Raw genomic sequence first — 21,371 nt, 5'->3', positions numbered from 1 at the left:
GTGGCAGACTGTGGTTAAATGACACACCACGGAGAATGGCCGAGTCCCTCCCATGTGGCCAATTAGATGCCAGCAGATCTGTGATGAAAACACAACAATCCCAACAGCTGGAGTATGAGAGCAGGACAGACACGAAGAAGGTGTCTCACCGTGTCTCCCATCTATATCCACTCATATGAAACTCTTCATGGCTTTCTTTTTTTTACTTTGTTTCTTTGTTTTGCTCTCTTCTCTGCTTCCTTTCTCTTGCTTTCATTGCATATCACTGCCTTCATCTTCCTGTGTATCTGTCACACTTTATGCCCTGCTGCCTTTTATCTGTCACACTTCAGACCTCCCCACTTTTAATGTCCTCCCCTCACTTATTTTTCTGCATCTCTCTCGCTGTTGTTTATGCGATCCGTCCCTCCCTCTCTGCATCAGTCCCTCCCTCTGTGCCACCCTTGCTGTGACCAGTAGTTGGTCTTGCTGCACAGTGCTCGCTCCCACTGCTGGCCTGTGGTGACTTACCACACTGCCTCTGATTACACCCCAGCAGACGCCCATTTATCTATCTGAGAAATGGAAGGAGGGAGGAGAGCGGGAGAAGGGAGGGCGGAGAGGCCAGAGGATATTATGGTAATATACCCGAAGACTGTGAAGGCCTAATAAAATTGAAAATGTTCTGCGTAGTCATACATTCATATCCTAGTCAAGCTTTTAGTCATCACTTCCAGCCTTGGTATTAATTTGCTGATGCTCTTTCAACTTCTGACCGAAGGGGCAAGAGCTTATCGCTGGGGCCCATGATCCTAATAATGAAATATTATCAAAGGCTACGTTTACACACACAGAGCAGTGCGGCTGTTGGTCATGCTTTGAGTTTCTGTAAAATGACACTCTTCTCGTTGTCTATTCGGCTACAATGGCTGTCTCGGCTCATACTAACTATCCAGTGTTAACCTAAAACTGGTGAGATCATTGGATGCTTATTGGATGTTGCCAAAACTTGAATGAATGATGCACTTTCTGCTTTGTGGCATTTCAAAATTACGCTTATTTTTCTGAGATGGGTGATTTAATGTCAAGTAAGTCCTTACTGATTGGCCTGGAGTGGATTTGCACCATTTTACGATGGTTATGTGTGCTCACTGTTGTTGTTATCTTCTTATAAGTCATTGTTTTTATAATGCAGTGTTGATAGTTCAGGTACTGAGTGTTCCTCTGTTTGGCAAATGCATACAAAACCTTAAGCATGCACTATTTGAAAAGGAGTGCTTTACTGCCATTATTTATGGTTGTCCTTATTTCGGAGACTACGGCTCTTTTTGTTGACACATGCCTCTTTATCTCTATGGCTGCGACTTGACCATGAAGAGCACTTTGCTAAATTATGTTTGAAGTGTGTAAACGTGTAAGCTCACAGTATCCCAGGAGGCCCATATCAGTTTCTGGTTGTCTTACTTGCAGACATCGTGTGGCCTTGGTCATCACATTATTTTCTGTAATAATGTGATGGCCAGCCAGAGAGACAGTAAATGTATTTATAAGTCCCCCTCTCCATTGTGCCTTTACTTATTCCATTTCTGCCTCATTGGTCCTATCAATCTTCAACCAGCCGCTCACTCAAAACTCTCTTTCTTCTCTTTCCTGCTTTCCTAATTTTTCTCTTCGTCTGGGACATATTTCTTTGATCATTTTCTGCCTTCCTGCCGTTATTTCTTTCTCTCATTCTGTCATCCTTACATTTCTCATACTCTCACTCTTTTCTCTTTCTCTGATGGAAAGTACTGATCTACCCTCTTAGCCCGGGGACCTGTTTTAAATCTGGGAGCCAATCAGCTGGCCTGCCACAGGAGACTAATGCTCCCATTGGTCTTCTAATGGTGCTTGTCAATGAGGACAGCCCAAGATTGAGAGGTAATTACCTCCAAAATGCTCAAGTCCCACTGGCTTTTGCATCAATCAGTCAATAATCACCTTATTAGCCAGGCAAATCTCCTCCTTAGAGAAGTTTTACATCCAGGAAAGCTCTAATTTAGTGTTGCCCCTCCTCTGTGTAATTTGTGTTTTCCTCTGCTCTCTCATGTTCTTCTGAGATTTTGTCGCTTTGTTAATGTCCTTTCTGGTATAGGTCACCCTGATAACATTAGTCCAATAAATTTAAGACCAGTTGAATTTAAAAGACTCCACAGACGTTGTGGTTGTCCTGCTAAAATTTATGGTAGCATCCTGTGGGTAGTGCCCGTTTAATGTGTCCTTGGTATTCTGAAAATCACATCTGTGGTTGTGTGATTAACCATTAATCGTCAACCGTAGATGTTCATCATGGAACGAAGCAACTCGCTGCCATCTTGTTTAGCAGTGGATGAATTATCTTCTCATTTACCCTCAAGTGTCTCCTGAGGGAGCTTCAGTTGCCGAGTGTGGCATGTGGTTGTTGTCATGAGAATATTAACATGGAACACACACCTCACCTTACTTGTAGTGTTGCATTCATGACCTGCATAAATCATCATGCAGGTGTCATATTAATGGTTTATGGTGTCCAAGTCCTTGGCCAGTAGATGCTGGTGTTTGTCAAATTAGACAGGCACTCACATTGTGTAAATAATGGTTTCAGCAAATAACCATACGCATGTAGGGAAATCTGTGTGAAACACGAACACTGTGTACAATACATAGACACATACACACTATGTATACATACACACAGAAATGGTCAGGCCCATAAAAATGCACATGCATGTGCTTCTGTCTCTGTCATAGATCTTAGCAGGAAAATTGACGCCTCGGCGATAGCTCTTTGCACTCGACACGCTGAAATGAGTCCTGCGAGGATGTTTTTCCCCTGTGGACTGGGATCAATGAAAGCAATCTGGAACTGAGTTAAGGGGGCCAACGACCACTGGACACACAACCAAAGGCTTGATTTAGACAGCTACAGAAACAACCAGATTTTTAACCACTGATCTGGTGCTTTTCCATCCTCAGAGTATGAGAAAGGGATCAGATCTATTGTCATTGCACTGTGTTGTAAACAGTGTTTACATGTAAATTATATTTTTAGCTTGGATTATGGGCGTTCTGGACCTTTCCCTGATGCTTGGACACCATCTTGGCCGTAAAGTGTGCCATAATGATCGGAATTGCTCTTCTACCTTCCTCAGAGCTCTCACATACCACCAGCTCGGGGGTTTTAAAAAGAACAAGTAATCGGACAGCTAAGAGATAGAATTCTTCCCTCACTGCTTCTCCCCTCGAGTGGTTTTGAGACAATTTCTGGAGGAATTTCACAAAAAAGAACCAATTCACACCTGATAGGGCTTCGTTGATGGTATGGTCAGAATAGGCTATGGTTCATAGTAAGCTTTAACGCTTAGTAGCTCCTCACTGTATTGAGGGAAATGACACTGCTGATTATGGTGGATATCCCCCAGTGGAAGTAGACAGTCCCAGCTCGTGCTGTGTAAGCTATACCCAGAAATATTGTTTCAGTGTCTGACTGCAATTCTTCCTCAATTTAGAGCTTCACCACACCATATAAGCAGTGATTGGAAAGCTGGTTTCCTCTGCCTCAGGGGTCTATAAGAGAAAAATTATATGTGAGTGTGAGTGTGAGTGTGAGTGTGAGTGTGCATTTGCATGCATGTCTGTTTGTCAGGTTTAAGTGCTATAGTCTTACATTGCAGTTGATAACAAATGGATGTTGCATGGAGGTTGCGCTGATACTGATACATCCCCACTCACATTCAACAGTATGAACAAAAGCACCACATGCAGGACGCTGTGGAACTTCAGCACCAAATCTTAAGTGTGCTTCTTAAAATCTTTTGTTTGCCTCCAAATGTGTGATATACTGTATATTTTCATTACATTTTCCTCCAACTGTTGAGAAGTTGGGAGCAACCTTAAACACCTGTGACATGCAGGATGTGGACACAACAACTAACAATTTATGTACGAGCCCCTGTATTTAGTGTCTGTCTATTCCGTACAGTCAGTTACATTAGACATCTTGCCACTGTTCCTCTCTGCCGATGCATGCGTTTGTCCATGTTGGCATGTATTGCCAAGATTTTTTTTTTTTTTTTTTTTTTTTAGATGTTTTTACTTGCAACAACAATTTTGCAGTTGTTATGACAGATCAGCACTTAGTCAATGCTCCTTTTAAGTTGACACATACCACTGATGACATTCAACTGGGCCTGCCTGTCCATCTGTCAGTGTAAGTGTGATTTTGTTGCTGCAAAAATAAAGTCCTTCATGTGATATTTATGTTTTTTTGCCTGTCCTATTTTAATAGTATTTGAGAATGTGGCGTATACACATTGAGAGTCGTATATATATTTTAACTGTTGCCCATTGCTTTGCCTTGAACAGTGCTTTCGTATTCTCAAATGAAGATTGTGAACAGCACACGGTCCTTTGTTTGTGTAATCCCCCAGTAGGCCAGTTGGGGGCAGCAGACCATGGGTAGCTGTGACTAGCACTGCCGCCACCACAATCTCCATGCTCATCTGACAGCCGTTGCTATGGAGACAGGGACCCGGCCATTGCTGTGACGCGAGCCACATCTAATAGAGCTGAATGCAGAGGGCAGTGTTGAGTCCAGAGACAGGGTTGCTCACACGCGCGCGCGCACACACACACACACACACACACACACACACACACACATACACACACACACAACAAAAACACACACACACATACCTGCATGCTCTCTGAATATGAAAGATCTGTCTTTTCCACATCCCTGCAGTAAGGTTTGGGACTTGGACCCCTTCATTCAAAGAGCTAGTCATCCTGGCATCACTTTGTCAGCTGTCTTACCTGAAGTGTGTTAGAGGAAGAGCATTCATATCACCTGCCTCCTCCCTAAAACCGCCTGCAGCTCCACTGTGATCTCTGAATCAATACATTTGCAATAAATCGAGCTAGCTGGAACACCAGCTTCCATACAGTTGCTGTTACTTTTATTTATTAATTTTATACATTGTGCTGAAGTAGCAATCCTCATTTTCGTTGTAACTTGTTGTGCAATGACAAATAAACTCATTCATTCATTCATTCAGAGTCTTTTATAATTGTTAGTAAGCAATCACAATTGACTTTTAATGACACATTTCACCTGTGAGAGGATTTTTATTTGAGTGTTATCAAAGTGGGCTAAAGGGATTTGAGGGACACATTTCATTCCACTGAGAACCTTTCAGTCATCAAAAGACCCAACTACTATAATTAAGTTAAAGTGCATGGAAAACCTATGGCTTTGTATCCTCACAACATGTTTAATTTTCATGACTTTAAGTTTAAAAGTGGGGAAATAATCTGTTTTCATTATAAGATTGTGGTTGTACTTACCGGTTTTAGGGTTGCAGAATCATAAACACTCAAATGATAATAATACCTTGCACTACGCATCTCGGTCAAGTCCAATCATCTCCACCCTCCGTCCCGCTGAGGGCTGATGTATTCTGCCAGAAAGTACAAGATGCATAAAAAATGCTTCCTCGAATTTAAATTCTGAATGTTCCTACTCTGTGGATTATATGGTTTTTGCATAGACCTTGGTGGTTTAAAACTATCTGCATATGACCTCCAGTCTTTGGATCAAGACGTTTTATGGGTCAAATGTTGTTTTAGAATTAACCATCGTTTAAAAGAATTGCTCAGCCTAGTGCTATAGCACGCTAGATGGAGAATAAAAGTCCAAATAACTTGTCAAGACTGATTTACCTTGATCTGACTTCTTTGCAGTACCCAACTATTAGGTCATATGTTGAAGATCTGACTGTGGGTCCGTAGTAAGGGAAAATGTTAGTTAACTGTGGATGGCTTCTGCTGATTGAGGTGATTAAGCAGTGATTAGCTCTGCTTATCTGATTAACTAGAGCCTTGGAAGTACAGCTCACTAAAGACAAAGTTGATGATTCTGGACAGCCTTTGTGTGGCACATAGCTAAATTTAGCCTCACACAGCGGTAGATCAGGTTTGAATGGCATCTTTAAAGCCGACTTCTGTACTGTATCCCACTTTGGAGAGACTAAATTTAACAATAGATAACCTGATGAGAGAAGAGTTTAGTTCTAATCATAGCTTCTGTCTGGCATCATGTCCCTTGATGATGAAAAGACAATTGAAGAGAGAGAGAGAGGAAAAAAAAGCAAGTTGTTTGTTACCTTGGCTGCCAGACTGTTTTTGTATTCAACATTGATACAACACTCGGTGCCCGGCCAAACATGGTGACAATGCCAAATCTGACTTGGCTAAGCCTAAAACAGACTGGCACTCTGGCATATGACTGTTTTTCTGCTTTGTCAGACCAGTGCTTTGTGTTTGGAGGATCACTCTAGCCACCATTGCTTAGTCTACTGGAAATTGTTTGGAATTAGAAACTTTGTCAGATTGTGTTATTCGAACTGGATTTTTTTTTTTTTTTTTTTTTTTTTTTTTCCTGGGGAAGGTCATGCAATTGTAATTATTACACTGTAAGCGGAATCCCCAATTAAATCCGGCACAAACCTGCCCTGTTCAAATTACCTACTGCTTTTTGGCAACCTTAAAACTCTGATAATAGCAGTTTGATTTGGCATCTCCATAATGTAATAATATGTTGCATGATAGCTGGCAGATTGTCCACCCAGCATGTGCATGCAGAAATGTAAATCATCGTGTTTTGCATCAGTTATGAGCAGTAATTTAAGGGAGATCACACATCCTTCATCGAGTATGCATGGTCCTCCTCATATAGCACATATAGCACATAAGAATGACATTACAGGACGTTCCCCTGCCCCAGGACCTCCCTTTAAATAGACTTGTAAGTAACAAGAATCATGGATAATCAACAGCCTCAGCTACTTTTCAACAATATACAGAAATTCTTTTCAGAAACAGCAGTCAGGTTGCATTAAGGTTTATGCCGGTTTTGAATATCAAGCAAGTTAGAGGGGCGCCCCACTTTGTAATGACATTGCTTGTCTTGAGCGTGTAAGGCCTGCACAAGTCTGTGACTCTTGCCATTTCCAAATCAGCAGAAATCGGTCAAATCTTTCCTTTCCCACTACGGCGGCCCAGCGAGCAGGGGGCTCAAGTTTCAGTGCAGTTTGGTTTTTCCATGCTGTGAATACAGATGTCAGCTGCCAGCAGAGGGTCTGGCTGGTGCCATGTCTGGCTCTGCATGTCTGAGCAGGGCCTTGGCTAGCTGATCAGAGCTGGAGGGGAGGGGGTGGAGCTCAATGGGAGATGCCTGGAAAGTACTGGAGCTTTTCACATTTCAGCTGTGTCTAAAACTCTTTTGATGTTTTGTCTGGCTTCCTCTGATGTTGACTTACTGTGTGACACTCTCTCTCTCTCCCTCTCCCTCCCTCTTGTTCTAGCTCTCACTCTATCTCTCGCTCTCTCTTCCCCTATTCTCTGTAAACCCCTTCTCCCCCTCCTCCCTTCTGTCATGGCTTGCGTGTCTCCTTTCCAAAATCTTGCTTGTTTTAGAGGGGGCTTATGGAAAATCTGTGGCAGGTGGGCTGTGTTTGGAGGATATGTCTTCTGTAATTATCTGTATGAGGAAGGATTTGGGTGGGTGGTCGCTGGGCCAACTGTTAGCCCTCTGCCCTCCCCACCCAAACCTGCTGTCTGTCCACTATTTGTACAGTGACTCAAATTGAAATTGGCTAGTTGATCCATTGAATGATTCACTAGACACAGACACCTGGAGTCGGTCATGTATTGTGAACCGAATGACGTCAGAATTTATGATTTAATATTTGGATCACAGGGATGTCAAACAAGTGGAGTGATTGAAAACATGAAGAGGCACCAAAAATTTAGTGAGCGTAATGGACCAATTGAGAATTCATTTGAACACATCAGTTATGGTTATACATATAGATTCTTCAGGATTTTACAGATGGGACATGAACCACTCTCAACCACAACAAAGGCAGGCAAAGTTTAAACAGCATAGATCTGAAACTCTGTTTTCGATTAGCCTAAGACAAGACAATCTGTATCCAAGTTGCCAGCATTAGTTTCAATGGGCTTTGTTTGCCATCAGAGCCAGTATGGCTTCTCCTGTAGTACTGCACAGTAATAGCACAGACCTAGTACCAGGCCTAGTGCATAGTAGCACTTAATGGGCTTATGGTTTTACTATACTTGGCAGAGGTTTGTATGGGCTGACTAGCTGCTTTAAAGGCTTAACTATAGGTGAGTCACGATCTTCCTGACATTAGTGTGTGTGGAGAAGATAGGTGACAGACTGCTGGAGGAGTATCCACACTGAGCTTAGCATCAGCACACTGGACTGCTGTTGTCCTAGCCTGACCTAATGGTTTCCTAGTAGAAAACCAGAAGCTTGAAACTTACACCTTGTGGGTGCATTTAAGGAGAGTGGTGTCAGAGCAGTCAGCGGTTGTTTGCAGCAGTTAACAGGGAATACATACAAGAAATTGGAAATATAGTGGAATGATACCAGAATCAGCATATAATTGTGTTTTGGGGAGCCACAGAACCTCATGGTTTGAGTTAACTCACTGGACCGCATGCATACTTTGGCCTTCGCCAAAACTTTACGATTAGCCTGCTGAATGCTAGTGGTCAGTCAGCCACCACACCTCTTGGGCGTAGTAAGGACTGTTTGTTTTGATGGTGTGCTTTCTTTTTTTGCAGTAGTGGGCAGTAAAGACAAAAATGATATGAAACACGATGCCAATATCAGGATAATCTGTGTGGGATGTTCTGCACATCACATGAGAGGCAATGCTGTTACACTGTATATCAGCACGGCCTTGAGTGTATGTATTATAGCAGTTCTACAAACGATGCTATTTATCAAGAAATGTAATACGCATTTATTTAATCAATTTTCTGGCTCCACTAACACAAATGGTTCCGTCAGAATACAAGCAACTCAGCATACATGGTTTCCCAACCAAAGGTTAGCTAGCCTGGAGATTTGCACTGTAGTATCCACTCATGGTACTTTGTTAGCCCGGTTGCCTATAGGGCAGTGCTATTCAACCCTCATCCAAAAAATAACCCTACCTATAGCTGGGAAGCAGTGCTGCCTGAGAGTCAACAGTTGGGGCAAAAAATGCAGAAAGCACCCTCTTTCTTTCCCCTCATCCCTGCGACCAATATTCAACAAGTCTCATGTTAGTTCAGGCAGAGCACTGAAGTCTGCAAACATCACAGCTGAATTGCTATCGGCTGTCTCACGCATTCAGCTGACAGCGTCAGCGGCTCATTGACAATCAGCTGATCATTATGATCAGCTGACTAGTTATCCAAGCTCATTCACACAAGTGAATATATATAAAATATACAATTAATGATTATTACTGAGCACTAGAAAAGCAGAGTGATACTTAATAGTCAAATGTCAGAGTGCTGTTATACTGTATATCAGTACTTGGAATGCCTCTTTTCCAATCAAATCACTCCATTGGAACTAACTGTTCCTAATAGCTCTTTGGCCATTTATAATGATGTCTTACTATCAGCAGCTGAAACAGAAGGAAAGACTCTCTTGGCTTGCCTTCCCACTCTAGGTTTCTGGTCCAGTGAGATAGTGCTACAGCTTCCAATTTCCATGTTGGTGCTGGACATCTCGGTCCAAACATTCGGATACTGTACTCCTGCTAATGAATACAGTGTCTGTATTGACACAAGGTGCAGATCAGTAGCAAACTTGCTACTCCAGGTCAGCACTTAGCGATTGCAAAGCACAGAGATACAGGAGGAGGATAGATAGCCCTCTCTGGTTAATCGACACATTCCTAAGTGATTGCTTTCCCCTCGTTTATCAATCAGGCAATCCCTCAGGGCCCTGTCATTCACACTGTCCTGCCTTTGAAGGATGTCTGCTCATTTTCTTTAAAGCATCGTTGTTCTATCAAGATAAAGGGAGACAAAGAGAGGGTGAGGGGAGGACAGACTCTACATAACTGAATTAAGCCTTATGTAATGGCTCCTTGAGGTGCTGTTGTGTGCACTCCAGTGATCCACCACATATAAGGCTGATGCTACCACTGCTCACACTTGTGTTAAAAATTAACATTTGAAACCTCAATTTTTGGATGGTGTCCAATAGCCAGGACTGACATTTGTTCATCTTTGGAAACATGGTGGCCTGAACTTGAAATATCAGCAAGCAGCGATTAAGCATGGTGCATACACTTCTGTTTTTTTATGCTTTTGTTTGTGTGTGTGTGTGTGTGTGTGTGTGTGTGTGTGTTTGTCCAAAGATAACACTGTGGCCCATATTCCAAGTAAACCAAAATACCTGTTATCCATTTCAGTGCTTGTTTGATTGTGGAATCAGGTACGTTGTGTGTTAAAATTTAAAAACGGTGTTGCCCCAAACAGTGCACAGGCTGTAACTGGGACAATAAAATGTTTTTCTCTCAAAAAGTTGTCCAGTGTGGTGCGGATACCAGGTCCGAGGGGTTCTCTCATTTCTCAGGCTGATCTTTTGGGACACAAACACATCAGGGTGTGTATATCAGGCTCTCTGTTGGCCTGAGTGTTGGCTTGCGACTTATTATGAGGATTACAACCTAGTGATATGTCTTGGATGCGAGAGGGGCAGGCCACTGTTTCCTCCCAGGAAGAGCTTAGACAGTGGGGTGGGGAGTCAGCCTCTCCTCACACAGTGCGCACCGAATGCCCATATCTTGTTTTCAAGTTAGCTGTAAGGCTGACTAAGGTTAGTATAGTCCAGTAAGCTACATTAAGCGTCAGTCAACCCTGGTCTACCGCCACCAGAGTAAAGTGACTTATTATTTCCAAGCATTATTATTAAAGATCTTTGGGCAGATTTAAAAAAAAAAAAAAAGTCTCTGAAGATATCATCATGTTATACACATTACCTCAGTGAACCACAGTGTAGCACTGGTTGATATGATGCATGTTACACCTTTGATTAGGGGATGCAAAAACACTTGACTTATATTTGATTCAGTAATACACTCATACATTATTTATAACAGATGAGAAACAGGCGTAATTCATAACATATCAACAATTCAACAGGTAAACCATTACTAGCGATTTGTTCATGAATATGTTCTAATTAATTTGTACATAGATGACTTACAACATGTTCGTAAATAGGCTAACTAATCATAACTAATAACATAACTAATCATTTACTAGGTGCCTTAATGTTTTGTTCATCATAATGTCTTCTAAATGACTTATTGTTAACATGTCATTCATGATATTTCAACAAATTATAAAGTTATCGTTTGCTGCGGTTTGTTTTGAAGATTTCACAGTTGAGAGATGAATATGAATACAGTGTCTGCATGGATACAAGGTGCAGCTCAGTGGCAGACTGACTACTCCAGGTCAGCACTTAGCGATTGCAAAGAGATGGCACAGAGATACAGGAGGATTTATTGAAAAGAAACATTCATTTTTATTCGGAAGCAAAATCAGTCAAGAGAATGCTTACGATTTCTTTTGACCAATAACACCATATTAAAAGTTTCTTAAAATTAATGTTCTTAAGATTTATTTCCTTTTTAAGAAGGTTTTATGAATCTGACCATGTCACTAGTCGTCGTTGGTGCCCCCAGTCTCTTCATGATGCAGACCATGAAGTAGCAGTGTGAGTGTAATTTAATTTCTGTTTGTCTTCATCAGTCACTCAATGAGTCTTGGCGATATGGGTTGACAAAAGTTGGGGTCACAGTGAATTTAAAAGCAGTCATATCATATCAGCGTGAACCTATTTACCAGACCTGTGTTGACAGAAGTGGGTTGTGCATGTTGTGCTTTGATTGTATTTTTGTTGTATGAACCTACAATCATTCTGCCAACCAGTGCGGAAAGCTCATCTGTACTATGCCAACAATCTCAATCATCTTATTACACTCACACACACACACACACACACACACACACACACACACACACACACACACACACACACACACACACACACACAGTTTCCATGGAAACAGAATCCAGGGCCTTTTATGACTCGTTGTTTGCCCAAGACAACCAAAAATGGTCTCGGCGGCCATGCAGAGATTGTAGATAAATCATGTGTATGATAATTAATGGGGCATATGCATACATGCTACAACAAGATGAGATGTTTTTTGTTCTTCCCAAAAGCTGTTGTGTTTGGGTGTTACACTGAAACACTGTGTTATTCCTTAAAAGTGTTTCTTCTCCAAGTATACATTATGTGAATCTTACCTTGCCAATCACGCTCTCGAGTTGGGAAGAATGAAATAATTAAAATATTGTCATGTTATGTTTGATTGGTGCTGTCACATGTGTAGTATGACCTGTTATGGGGATACATAATGACCAGGCAAAGACACACATGCAAAAACACACACACTCACGGACACTTCCCAGCCTTGCTGCCCCTCAGTAGCCTAATGTGTGTCTGAGGTCCAGATGGCCTCGTGGTGGGGGGGTGTGATCCATGGTGGCAGGCATAGTGCTCGCAAGTTTAGGTTTGGCTGGGCCTAGTTTGTCAGAGAGGGAGAGCCTGGAGCCAGATTCCCCTCTGAGTGACAATGGCAGGTGTGCAATTCACTGCTAAGCACTCAACACACGCCAGTGTCTTAGTTTGCTGTGTTTACAACAGAAACGTGGGCGTGTTTGAACCGTAGGGCCGTTTCACACTTCATTCTGAACTGTAGCAGCACTTTGGCGACTTTCATGATGCTCGGATGTCCGCAGGCCTCAATATTTTGACTGAAATGTGGAGGGGAAAAGAAAGCGCAGCGGAGGCCATTTTGTCCTCGTCTTGTTTTGATGCCGTTACCACATGTTTTCCTGTTTGTGTCTCCCCTGACAGGAAACAAGCTGAACAAGGACCTTAAGCACTACCTGAGTCAGCGCTTCCAGAAGTCCTCGCCCGACCACGAACTGCAGCAGACCATTCGAGACAACCTCTACCGCCACGCCGTGCCTTGTGAGTGCAGTCCTTTTCTCGCCTTTTGATCCGTCGTCTTCACCTTTTTATGTTTTCATCGCAGTGCTATGCCTTCTTCATCGCTGTATAGGATGCTTCCGTTTCCTAATGATGCACTGGCTTTACATGCGGCCCTCTTACATTTCCACAACACCCTGGGGAGATTGCGCCTTCACCAAACAACACATGAGCTGCATTCAGTACAAGCAAGGAATGTGTTAATTCCAGGCATGAGCAGCTATAGATCCATGTATTGATTGAATGTAGCTGGCTCTCACAGAAGGAACATAGACACAAACATAACAAATGCTTATTCCAGTTAATCCTGATTATTTCAGTCTATGCCGTTCATGATTCAAGCTGCCTTTTCACCATTAATGGAATAACTGGTTGCCAGGCTGATGAGTTCATATCCCTCCTCATGTAAACTTACCCCATGTGCCATGTGTCTGTTTTGTCACACATCATCACTCTCTCTCCTCCGAAATGGACTCTCCTGCTCCCATCCCCAGCTGATGACGAGCAGCAAGTTGATACAGAGGCAGTCACACTCCACCTCCATTCAATCAGTGTGATATTTGCTTTTACCAATATTGTCTGATTAGTGAGCGAAGAGTCTGGTGACTCTGCAGTCGATAGGCCAGAAGTCTCTCCTGTCCATGGGATCAATAAAGCTGGTGATTAAATGCCATGGCTTCATCCAAGGCCCACACTCTCCATCACTAACCAGCATCTCCTCTGCCAGCGTTGGCCTTGCAATCCAGGAATGGAGGTCTGTGTCTCTGAGGAATACTTTTCCAGCTGTCTATAGCTAAGATCTAAAGGCTTATTTGGGTTTTGATGTTGCATATTACTATTGGAACTGCTGCAGAACAAAAGGACTAAGGAGGATATTTGAAGTGCCTTTCCCTGCTATAAAAAGGCCCTTAACCAGCATTGATGCTGATAAGGACCTGGCATTGTAGCATTACCACCTTTATTGCATTTCTCATTGTCTTGGTAGCAATGAGACTTCATGTTAAACAGCACAGAGCAATAGATGTAATAAATTTGCACTTCCCTCTGCCTCTACAGGGCAACAGATAGACAAAGTAATGGTGAAGATGGGTAGATGGACGAGCAATTTATGATGCTGCTTCATGTTTTCCCCCAATTCTGTGTAACACTAAATTAGGTTGCATGAACCAATCAGAGCAAGGCTTATCACTGCCCTGATATTGGAGATGGAATTCCCCACTGATTATGGTAAAGAGAGAAAAGAGAGAGACAGAGGCAGATAGAGGGCCAAGTGCAAAGATTATTGGGCTGCATGTGGGCTTCCATTTTCTAATTAGAAATTAGAAGGTGTCATATCATAATATAACATAACATTTAGACATAAGTTGTCATTCTCTCTCTTACTTTGAGTTTCTTCTGTCTTTTTCTGCTGTAAAGAGGTAAAATAAGTGTCAAAAAGTCTTAAAGTAGGAAGTATTGTCAAGACAGGTATTAAATGGTTCATTAGATATAGTTCATAGTTTTTAACATCTCGTTCATGCGTAAAAGGAGAGTAGTATGACCATTTTTTGACTTTTTGTTGTGCCCGTTTCATTGTGTAATACACTCTGTTGCCGAGGGCTTTCTTTGCCAGGAAGTATTAACTGATAATAATATAGCCTTCCCAACAATTTAATTTCGCTTGTGCTACATCAGATCCACAAGTTCACAGTATGCTGACATGATCACAACTTGGAACAAATTGTTTGTCGATAATTATTTTCAGTTTCTCTATCGCTATGCCTCACATTATTCAAAGCCTCGAGACGTTGAGGCAGGAGATATTTTTGTTGCAGTTAATTTTTGCTTTGAAACGGGGACCTTTCTCCTTTCCTAAAAACCCATACTTTCCCCCTAATGGTGCTCATCCGTTGGCTTTCCAATTAGTTTATTCATGACCCTCTCACACAAATTACTATCTGTATTCCGGGGGCTTTTTCAAGGGAGTTTATCTGCATTACCTCCACTGCCATATGTCAGCCAGACACTGGTGGAGGGTGGGGGTCTGACCATAATGGCCATTTTAATCACTGAGAGGACTATGGCACACTTGTAAAATCCTGGTGTTGTTAGCAGTAAACAAAGCATGAAGGTGTTCCCCAGCCCATATGCTTTATGGGATTGTAATGTTTTTGCTGTTTTACTCTTGTTCACAGAGTGACTCACATTCTTTCACTGGAATATTTAATCCGTGAATGTTTTTCCATAGCAAAACAGTGATTGTCCTCACTCGTATTTTATTCAGGCCATTTGCTACAGCAGAAAAAGCTTACTTTCCAGCAAAATGAAATCTACTGAAAAAGACTAACGCAGCCATTGCATAGAAAAGCTTGTGTTTGTGTGTATGATTGAGATGCGTTTTGCAATAATGGCCCTAGGCTGTAACTGGAAGAGGTCAGTGTGTGATGGTGTATAGATGTGTCCACAGGTCAGTCAGAGCAATCTGTGTGTTTGTGTAGGTGTGATTAATGGACAGCAAGCAGGTGGAGAGACAGATGGAGAAGTGTGTGTGTGTCTGTAGATGTAAAGGTTTTTTTTTTTTCTTGGCTCAAAGTCAGAAAAATGTGGTAGCTTATCAAAATTTTTGCAAATGTGCATGTGCCCTCTGGCCTACGCTCACCTCTGTTGTAGCAGTCAATAAATATTTTAATTCTATGAGTTACAATATAAGGAATGATGATGATGATGACGACATTCACAAGCATCTTTAATTAATAGAGGCACAGTAAAACGCAACATTGTATCACTGTCACGGCAATCTCTCTGAAAGTTGAAAAAAATATAGACTTTAATGTAAAGAGAAACAGTTTTCTGTGCATTTGATGTTCATCAGCCCACACAAATAGAGCTGCATGGGCAGATGGACCTGAGAGGACCCAATCTCAGTAACTAATTAGCTAGTTGGCAGAGACACATGACACATTTTCTTTAGAATGATCCAATCTTAAGTTGACTCCAGCAAATGGCATTTATCATCGACAAGTCATATACAGTTTGGAAACAATGAAGAGCAGGTACTTTTTTGGGACTTTTGAACTGAACTGGTGCCACTGAGGTGATTTCACATGAGAACCAACCTAGATTTTTCCATAATTGCATAATGTTGTCAGACATTAACAATGTGAACAGCAAAAACAGGCACACACAGTGGACATAATTTGATGTACGAAAATTCCCCATTGGATGGCATTGCGGCCCATCTCGCAGCTGCCCAAAACGTGGAAAAATAGGGTCCAGTTTGTACAAAGACGTGAATAATATTTCTAGTTTTTTGCCTCATTGCCCAATACATCAGACCTGTGAAATGCTATGGGACCTGTACCTCCCATCAGGTCTACAATCTGCATATTGGCATTGTCTGGTGAAACTGACAGCTGTATTATAGGCCAGGCAGCCTATAATATAGGTGGAAATCGAGAGTGCAAGTGACGATGATTTATAGGATTTGGTTCCTCGTCCAACACAGGTGAGTGTGATGGTAGGATTAAACACTGTCCTGTGACCAACACCTTAGACCCAAACTTAGCCCGCACTTGTGATAGAAATTTTGTGGTTGACTGATGTGTAAAAAAAATAGCCTGAGGTATTCTCAAGACATTTGGAGCTTGAAGTTGGAAAGGAAACCCCCTAGTGACACCACTGGCTTTGCTTAAATCGCTAATAAAGCATCGTGTTAATTCAGGCAAGTCTGCAAACATCACAGCTGATCGGCTATCGGCTGTCTCACACATTCAATTGACAGTGTCAGTGGTTCATTGGCAATCAGCTGATCAGCCCGGCTGACTAGTTATCCAATCACATTCACACAAAGTGTTCAAATGGTCCTTAGAAGCTCTCAGTTTTGCCTGTTCATTGCTGATTTCATGCCACACGATGTGGCAACTCCACCATCCTCCTGCTACTATAATCATCAGCTGGATCACGTTGGCTAGCTATGATTTCATCCATGCCTGTTGCTGTGCTGTAATTGTTATGATTGAGGGGGATTATTATTATTTCAGCAGATTCCTCATGCCTCCAAGAATCCCAAAGCTCCCTCAAGCCGAGTCTGCCAAAAATAACTGTCTTACCATTTTCAATAAATGGTTAATTCTTTGACATCATGTCATCTGACTGAATTTCTGCCAACTGTTAAGCTTCAGCAATGATTGATTTATAACAACTTTTATAACTTTTCACCTGTTCTACTGTTATTTTGCCAGCCATGATACAATCTGCAAGGTTTTCATAAACTTTCACATGTAGACATAAAGTTGTAGTGTCAAACACGGGTTCACCTTTCCCACAAGTTTTCAGTTATGGCTGCTCTGGTGTAACACACTGCTGTGAAGTTCTGTGAATGGAGCCACTTTTAACGCCAATGATCAGCTTCAGCTTCTTGTTTGTCCCTGCAATACAGCTAGCACTCAATTGCTGTTGGCATTGCATGTTATTAAAACAAATGCAACACTGATTTAGTTTCACCATGGGCCTTTGTAATGAACATATTGATGATCCGCTGACATTGAGCACGTTTTTATCGAGACAGAATGAAATCGAACGAAATCTGTACAGGAAAAACCCTAGATATATAACATGAGATGCTAAGCAGGGGCTTTGCGCGAGTCATCTGGCCCCCCTGGCATTTTTCTTGGCTGTGAAGAGGTGCTTACACCCATGTCATGAAGCTCACCGGGGTTACCTGTCTCAGTCTCTTTTTAGATGCATCGTTGAGTCTTTCAGATTCAGTTATCCATCTAAAAAGTTTTGCATTGGTGTTAAAATGACTGTGATATCACAGGAAGACGTTGATATGGCTTTGTTTCCCCAGGCTGGTGGAAGTCGGTGATGCTGAAAATAGGCTGGAATATCATATTCAAAGTTGTTTTATGTCATGTGCTATTCTTGTGAAACAACAGGGACCTGCACAGAACATATTGTATGTATGCTTTTCAAAGAAGTGTATCTGGTCCCTTTAGCCAAACAAATGCTGCAAACAGCTGCCTCCTGCTCTAAAAGAATATAAGCTCTGCATGCACAGAAATTAGTTGAGACACCTTTGAGAGAACTGACTGTTTGCAAGGGTGATCCAGGTCGAGCAGCGCACCACACCATGAGTTAGACCTCTGGAGTTGTATAGGAATTGTGAAACTGGTCATGAACATTTCAGAAGTGGACATTTTAAGTTGCCTCTCTGCTTCCTCTCTATCTCCCCAAATTGCCTCCTCACTGTTCTTCCCATGACCCTGTTAAAAATCTGAAGCCACAAACCCCCCCCTCCTTCCCGTCCTTCCAGGCGTCCGTCGGCTTCCCTTGCGGTTACCCCATCCGCGCGCTCAGCATTCCCAATCTCCGTTTATCCCCTCCAACCCTCCACCCCCTCTATCCTGCTCTCATTCCTGATCCCCCCCAACTCCTCCCCGCTCACGACACCGCTGCCTCTCGTCCTCTCGCTGCCACTGCTGCTCCCTTTCTCTCTCTCTCTCTCTCTCTCTCTCTCTCTCTCTCTCTCTCTCTCTGTGTGTCTCTCTTCTGTCGTTTTTCCTGCCGGTTGTCAGCGATCGGAGCCGTAGTGAGAAGGAGCGAGGATTGGTCTGTTTCTTTTACACCTGCTTAAATCCCAGCATTCTGTGTCTGCAAGCCTTAAAAAGGGAGCTACTACTAGGCAAGTAGCGGTATTGTCTGCTGTGGTTGTTATGATGCTGATACCTTGTTCCCCCGATTCTGGAATGAAAGGAGGGTTGCAGAGGTGCGCGTGTGTGTGTGTGTGTGTGTGTGTGCACGTGTATGTGTGTGATGAATCGCGGGGCTCACAGCACAGACAGTTGGATGGCCTGTATATAGGCTAAGAGGACGGCTTGGAGGAGGGGAGGGAGGCAGGGGCCGGAGTCGGGGGGACAGAGATGGGTTGGGGGTGGGGTTCTGGGGTGGGAGGGGGGCAAGAGAGGGGGATGGGCAGAAAAAGGGAGAGTCAGGATGGAGAGATGCAAACACACTCTCATGCACTCCCACATGCAAAGCAGCACAGGCGCCAGCTAGCTAGCATAAGCTAACACAAACATACCCACACATATAGGTTGTGATTGTAGAGTACAGGGACTCTGCGATGTGCATATGTCTGCCTAGATGTTTGCACTTGGTGTATGTGTGTGTGTGTGTGTTTGTACAGTGTGTAAGCAAGCATTCTGGTGCTGGTTTGGTGAGGTTACCGATTGCATCCCCAGATGCAACCACATTGTCTTACCTGAACAAAAGGGATGTTGTCGCCTTGAGAATGAATGTGCTATTCCTAAACAGCAGAACCTGCTAAATAAAGAATGGCACTAGAAGGCTAAAGCAATCCTGCCAGTTCTCAGTTGAGTTATGCTATCACAAAACCAATTCTGCTTTCCCCTCTGTAGAACAGAACCCAGTGGATGATGTGGCCGCCTCAGCTGGAAACAGGCTTTGTATTGAAAGAGTATATTTGTAACTGTGAATAGCTTATTTCACCATGGATTCTCTGTCAGCCTAAGTGGATACTGTGAAAATAAGTGTGCACTGTCAAGATGATAGACCGGCAACCTGATCACAATCTTGCCAGCCTGTTGTTGGAATGTGATTGCAATTGTCATCCTTTAGTAACGATAAGCATATATTACCACCACACAAAATAAACTACCAGAAACAATCAAGTGATACATTTTCTCTTTGTATGTTGTTTGTTTTAAGGCTATTTGGCTTCCTCGTTAGATGTTGCACAAAATAAGAGCAACTCCTGATTGCTCAGTGGGTTAAGGTGCATTAATGGGTTTGAGTTTGACTCATGCCATCCCCCCTCTCTCCTACCTTTGCTGTCTTTCCCACTGTTGGCAAAAGTACCAGAATGCCCAACACAACTAGAGGTACTGACTTTGTAAGAGTAAGAGTAAAAATCCACTTAAGTTAGTAAATGTCACTGAGATGCTTTTTAGAAAAGAGAATATTGTTAGATGTGATCTTTACCATTCAGCTGTATAAGGATGAGAGGAGACCGTTCAGACTAGATTGTGTTCACTGTAAAATTTGGAAATTACACAATAGACCGCTCAAACAAAGTAAAGCCAGAGTACTTTTCTCTGCTTTGCTGACTGACTGTTCGCTGCAGATGGCTCCACAACTGGCCAATTTACAACGGTCCCTTTTCTGTTGCTCAGTGAGAGCCTACTAATTATGTACTCTGTAATGGATGTGATATAAAATGTAGAGAAGTACAGTTGTTTCACTAAAAACGTAAATTGACACTCCAAAAAGTACAAGTTCACACAAACATTCAATTGCGGTAACTTCAGTAAATGTAATTAATGACTTCCACTTTTGGTCTTTTTCCATTACATGTTGATATGAGTGGGTTAAAAGTCAAAATAGTGAGAGGGAGGGGCCCACAGGCCTAAACACAATGCAGCTGCTGTTTTGGCGGCTACATTGGCTTTATTAGATTTGAAATGGGGAACAGGGGGTCCCAGCAAGCTGCAGGTAGATCAGACGGGGGTGCTCCGAAAACAAAAGAGGCTCAGTGGAGGGTAGTGGGGATTTTGTTTTGTGCTGACACCGTTAGTTTTAGTCAATGGAGTGTTGTCAAACAGGGGATGAATGATGGGAAGCGTTCCCTAGATTCATAGCCTAAACTTCCCCACACATGCACATGCACAGGCACACACACACAGACACACACACACAAGCACACACATGCACTGCACCAATTGCAATGTAGGAAATGTATACATTTCTGTGTGAATGTCTCAGTTCCTCCGTGCATGTCAGAGTGTGTTTTGACATGTGTGAAATGGTTCATTTCCATCTCCAGAAATGGCAGCTCATACTGTGTTTCCCACCCTGCGATGGGAGTCATCATGCTTAGTTGATACTGACGCCCTTCAGTCTTACTAGTGCACAATTAACCGTGCATAGTCAAATAATGCGATTACAGTCATCCAAAGTGATAAGCATTGCATTTAGCGAAACTGAAACATTTTCATTCATTTCATTTCATTTAAACCAACCATTTTAGCTGGAAATTGTCACTGTTAAGATCAGATGCAAAAAAAGAAGTATTTTTTTAATAACACTTGTAGCCATCAATCAAGATCACAGTATGTATCAGCTTATCATGGGTTAAAGCGATAACCATGTAACCCTGCAGTAGACATTGGTGAGCGAGGCCTATTTGTGTGCTTGGTTGGTGGAGAATTTTTTTAAAGACCTTTTCAATAGTCTTGAGAGGGCACGCATTGAGAACATCATGCAACAGGATGCCACCGCTATTTGAGCCAAGCCAAGGTGTATCTGACGGAATGGCAAGTCAACTTGCTCATTTTTTTTTTTTTTTGCAAGGGATTAGAGGTCTCTGCACAGGATCAACGGGATTGTCACACCCTGGCAAGCAATATGATTTGCAGATTGATTCGCAAACTGG

General features: G+C 42.5%; 1 protein-coding gene across 6 annotated transcripts in view; it reads left to right on the top strand.

The window, feature by feature from the left end:
• magi1b (membrane associated guanylate kinase, WW and PDZ domain containing 1b) overlaps nt 1-21,371 on the top strand; it is a 151,765-nt gene that overhangs the window by 58,635 nt on the left and 71,759 nt on the right. For all 6 annotated transcript variants that reach the window (XM_030051245.1, XM_030051247.1, XM_030051243.1 and 3 more), the window contains exon 2: nt 12,806-12,922. In XM_030051245.1, coding sequence (XP_029907105.1) covers nt 12,806-12,922 — 117 coding nt within the window. The remainder of the gene's footprint in view (nt 1-12,805; nt 12,923-21,371) is intronic.

This window comes from Myripristis murdjan, chromosome 5, assembly GCF_902150065.1.
Source record: "Myripristis murdjan chromosome 5, fMyrMur1.1, whole genome shotgun sequence".
Taxonomy (NCBI): domain Eukaryota; kingdom Metazoa; phylum Chordata; class Actinopteri; order Holocentriformes; family Holocentridae; genus Myripristis; species Myripristis murdjan.
Note: the sequence above shows the minus strand (reverse complement) of the source record. Positions and strands in the feature narration are given on the sequence as shown.